The 3,867-nt window shown below is 40.6% G+C and overlaps 1 protein-coding gene across 2 annotated transcripts in view; it reads left to right on the top strand.

Moving 5' to 3' along the window:
* Window positions 1-3,867, top strand: part of LOC103751373 (serine/threonine-protein kinase Sgk3) — a 136,334-nt gene that overhangs the window by 115,277 nt on the left and 17,190 nt on the right. For both annotated transcript variants that reach the window (XM_008854767.3, XM_008854769.3), the window contains exon 13: window positions 191-277. In XM_008854767.3, the coding sequence (XP_008852989.1) occupies window positions 191-277 (87 nt within the window). The remainder of the gene's footprint in view (window positions 1-190; window positions 278-3,867) is intronic.

Genomic DNA, 3,867 nt, shown 5'->3' on the forward strand with positions numbered 1-3,867 from the left:
GCTTGCCTATTCAAAAGAGTGACACCAGATAAGGTCAACATTGCAGGTGGCAGTTTTGTTCCATTCCAGTTCCCTATTTTGCAGTACACCACAGTGATAGAAGAGTCTGCTTTGGGGGGAGCTGGGGGAGGAATTAAAACATTAATTCATGTCTATGCATTGTTTTATTTTCTCCCCCTGTATTTGTCAGGGACATGTTGTCTTAACAGATTTTGGGCTTTGTAAAGAAGGAATTGCTATTTCTGATACCACCACAACCTTTTGTGGGACACCAGAGGTAAGAACTGTGTCCAGTCATTTATGTTGTAACTTACAAAATGTACATATATAAAATCACACATTACGTATATAAAAGAAATGTAAAATAAAAACTTAATTTCAGCTTCCTGCTAACTGAAAATCTCTGATAATCATAACTCAGATTAGTTAATAGTTGGTATTTTTCCCAGTGATTGTGAAATGCCCCAAGACCTTTCTGAATAATAAAAATAACTTAGGCTTATTTGTTTTTAATATTAAAAGTTTACCTTAAACTTATTTAAACATTTTAGTTATATTTCTAATCTTTAAAAAAAAAATCAGTAAAAATGTCCGAAACTTGATAATGAGGATATAGTTACACTGAACTATGAATATGCTAACAGCGTTGAATTGCTGTTACTTAATACTTTAAGAGTATATTGTACAGTATGCAAATCTCTGATTAAAGTTGTGTTTTTAAATTAGCTACAGCAGGTATGGGAAAATATTAACATTGCCTAGAACTGTGTGGTGGTGTTACTGGTTTCTGTTATTTTTCTATATGGTTGGAATACTTTGTAATAAAGTTGTGTATTTAACAAAAGGAAATAAAGCAATACATGTGAAAGGGAATCACAAACGAGTGTTAACAGGACACATCCCATTCTCTAGCCATGCTAACTAGGAGAAAATGTGTTTCATTTTTAACATTAATAATTCTTACAATTTTATTTATTTTATTTTTATTTTATGTGAATGCCCACATTGGTCTGAAGAGACTGTTGAATCCCCTAGGACTGGAGTTATGGACAGTTGTTAGCTGCCATGTGGGTGCTGGGATTTGAACCTGGATCTTCTGTAAGAACAACCAGTGTTCTTACCCGTGAGCCCCCATTCTTACAATTTATTTAGAATACTTGTGTTCATGTGTATAGAAATGTCATACGAAAGCTTTGGGAGGCAAAAGTTTGATTTAAGTGTCCTGTTCAGGCATAAGCTCTCTTCACTCTCTTGTTCTTTGTACGTTGGCCAGTTGTGGGTGTGCTGCATGAGGAAGCTTCTCTGTTGAGAGTTGAGGAAAAATGGATAGTGGATATATTTATATATAATATGAAAAAATACATGGACTTGAAGGTAAGACCCTATTGCTGAAGACAGACACAGGATTGGAGCAATGGAGCTGGAACTGACCTGAAAGCCTCCTCCCTGAAGACTAGCTCTCATAGTTCTAGTGGATACTATGCATGCTGCTAACAGAGAAAATCAGTGGTCCAACCCCAGCTTTAAAGCCTAATAATCACAATAATAGCTAGCATAATGAACTATATCAGTGCCGTAGTGGCACATTTATCTTGGAGGTAATCAACAACTATGTAATTGGTCTTACAGCCCTCTCAATGGGAGGGAACTCATAGGTGGGACTGTAAACATAGCCAAATACACATGGCTGGAAAGGTCATAGATCCTAAAGAAAACTCTACCTCTGTCATATACCTAAACAATGAAATTTCTTACTGTATACTAAATGTGGATCCTTTTATTTACAGACAAGTATACCATTCACCACTCATTAAAGAAGCTTCTTTTTATTGGGGCTGGAGAGCTGGCTCAGCAGTTAAGAGCACTGACTCCTCTTGCAGAGGACCCAAGTTCAATTTCTAGCACCCACATGGCAGCTAACAATCATTCTTAACTCCAGTTCCAGGGGAATCCTACGCCCTCTTCTGACCTCCTCGGGTATTGCATGACATGGGTACACTTACATACATACATGCAATACACTCATACACATAAAAATAATTTTTTTAAAAAAAAGCTTCTTTTTGCAACAGATGAAGACTTACTTACGAGTTCCACAACTGGTCACACACTGAGAGATGCCCCGCCCTAAGTGACACATCTACAATGGAATCTCTACACCTAAGGTTCATGGAACATAGTGGACATGGGATAGAAAGATTTCTAACGCATCTCTCAACTCTGACCAGCGAAGCTTCCTCATGCAACAGAGTACATTGCACACAGAAGGTCACAACTGGCCAAAATGTTGAGAGTGAGAGACTGCAGAGTTGTCCCTGCATAGGACTCCTATGTTAAATCTCACCCACCCATTGCTCAGGGACCATTGCAAAATAGAAGGCAGGAAGATTGTAAGAGCTCAATCAAACAAAAATTCAGCATAGAACTAGGAAAATGGGCAGCTGGCCAAACTTAGCTGAGGAACTATTAGCAGCTGATTACTGCTGGGTGATTGAAAGTGTTGATCTTTGAGTGACTCTGATAGGCTGACTAGACTCAAGTGGATAAACTCACACCAAGAGACACGGGTATACAAACTTGACTCTATAGGCCTTAATATATGACAAAATGAATGAAATCTGGTGGGGAGGGCTGCGAATGGGTAAGGGGAGGTCTAAATATTATTAAGAATAAGTGTATGAAACCCAAATATTCAGTAAAAATATACATTGACTCTCCGACCCGCAGGCCTCTCTCCTGGGTAAGTCGATCACGATGTCTGTAACTTGACTCCCTCAGCCTCATTCACCCCCCCATCTCCCCTACCCATCTCGCCTCCTAGCCTGGGTCCTGTCCTATTCCTTGTCTTGGAGCCCCAGACACCTGGGGAACCACCACTGCTTCCTGATCCTTTGCATCCAGAACAACCCAGTTCCTTCTCAGGTCCCCTGGAGCACTCTAGGCCTGGCCATGCTGTCACCTCCCTCTACTTCCCTGGGCCTGCATGACCCCCCAGCCTCTTTCCTGGACGCCAGGGCTGACCTTTCCTCTTCTGATCCTTTGCATCCAGACTAACCCAGCTCCTCAGTGCACTCCCCAGGAATCCTTGGGGCCACTTCCCGCCCCCATCTTCCTTTGCATTGCTGGATGGCACAGCCACCAGCTGCCCTAGACGAGCATGTTTCCTGGGCCTGGCTCCCAGGCCAGTCAAGCCCCCAAATTCCTGAGGCCAGAATCTTTGCTGGAGGGATCCAGACCTTAGGAGAAAGCCTGAGAGCATCTGATCCTCATCTGACTTGGGCCTCTGTGGGAACTCCTGAAGACAAAAGCAATCTGGCCACTCCAATATAAAATCAAAAGAGAGAACAGGAAGCTTAGAGGAATCAGCTTTTCATGCCCAAAAAGTAAACCACAAAGACACATAAAGTTCAAAAAAAGAAGCAGACCTAAACTTGGAGGCTTGAGTCTCACACAAGAAACAGAAACTATAAAAGAAATTCATATGTCAAAATCACAGAGAAAAAATAATAACATGAAAAACCAAAATAACATAACCCCACCAAATACCAGTAATCCTCTAGAGGAGCACAGTGAGAACCCCGTAGAGACAATGCAGGACATGGAACTCAAAAGAACAATGATGAATATGATACAAGAATTCAGTGAATTTAAAGAACACACAAACAAGGTAATCATAGAGATGAAGGAAGATAGGGATAAACTTCTGAATGAATTCAGAAAAGAGCTAGAAATATTGAAGAATACTCAGGCTGAAATAAAGAACAAAGTGAAACACTCCATAAGCCAATTAGAAACGACAGGAGAAAGCCTCACAAATAGGATGAACGAAATGGAAAACAGAGTATCAAGACTGGAAGATAAAGTGGA

The sequence above is a fragment of the Nannospalax galili genome, unplaced genomic scaffold (assembly GCF_000622305.1).
Source record: "Nannospalax galili isolate Female #2095 unplaced genomic scaffold, S.galili_v1.0 scaffold247, whole genome shotgun sequence".
NCBI classification, from domain to species: Eukaryota; Metazoa; Chordata; class Mammalia; order Rodentia; family Spalacidae; genus Nannospalax; species Nannospalax galili.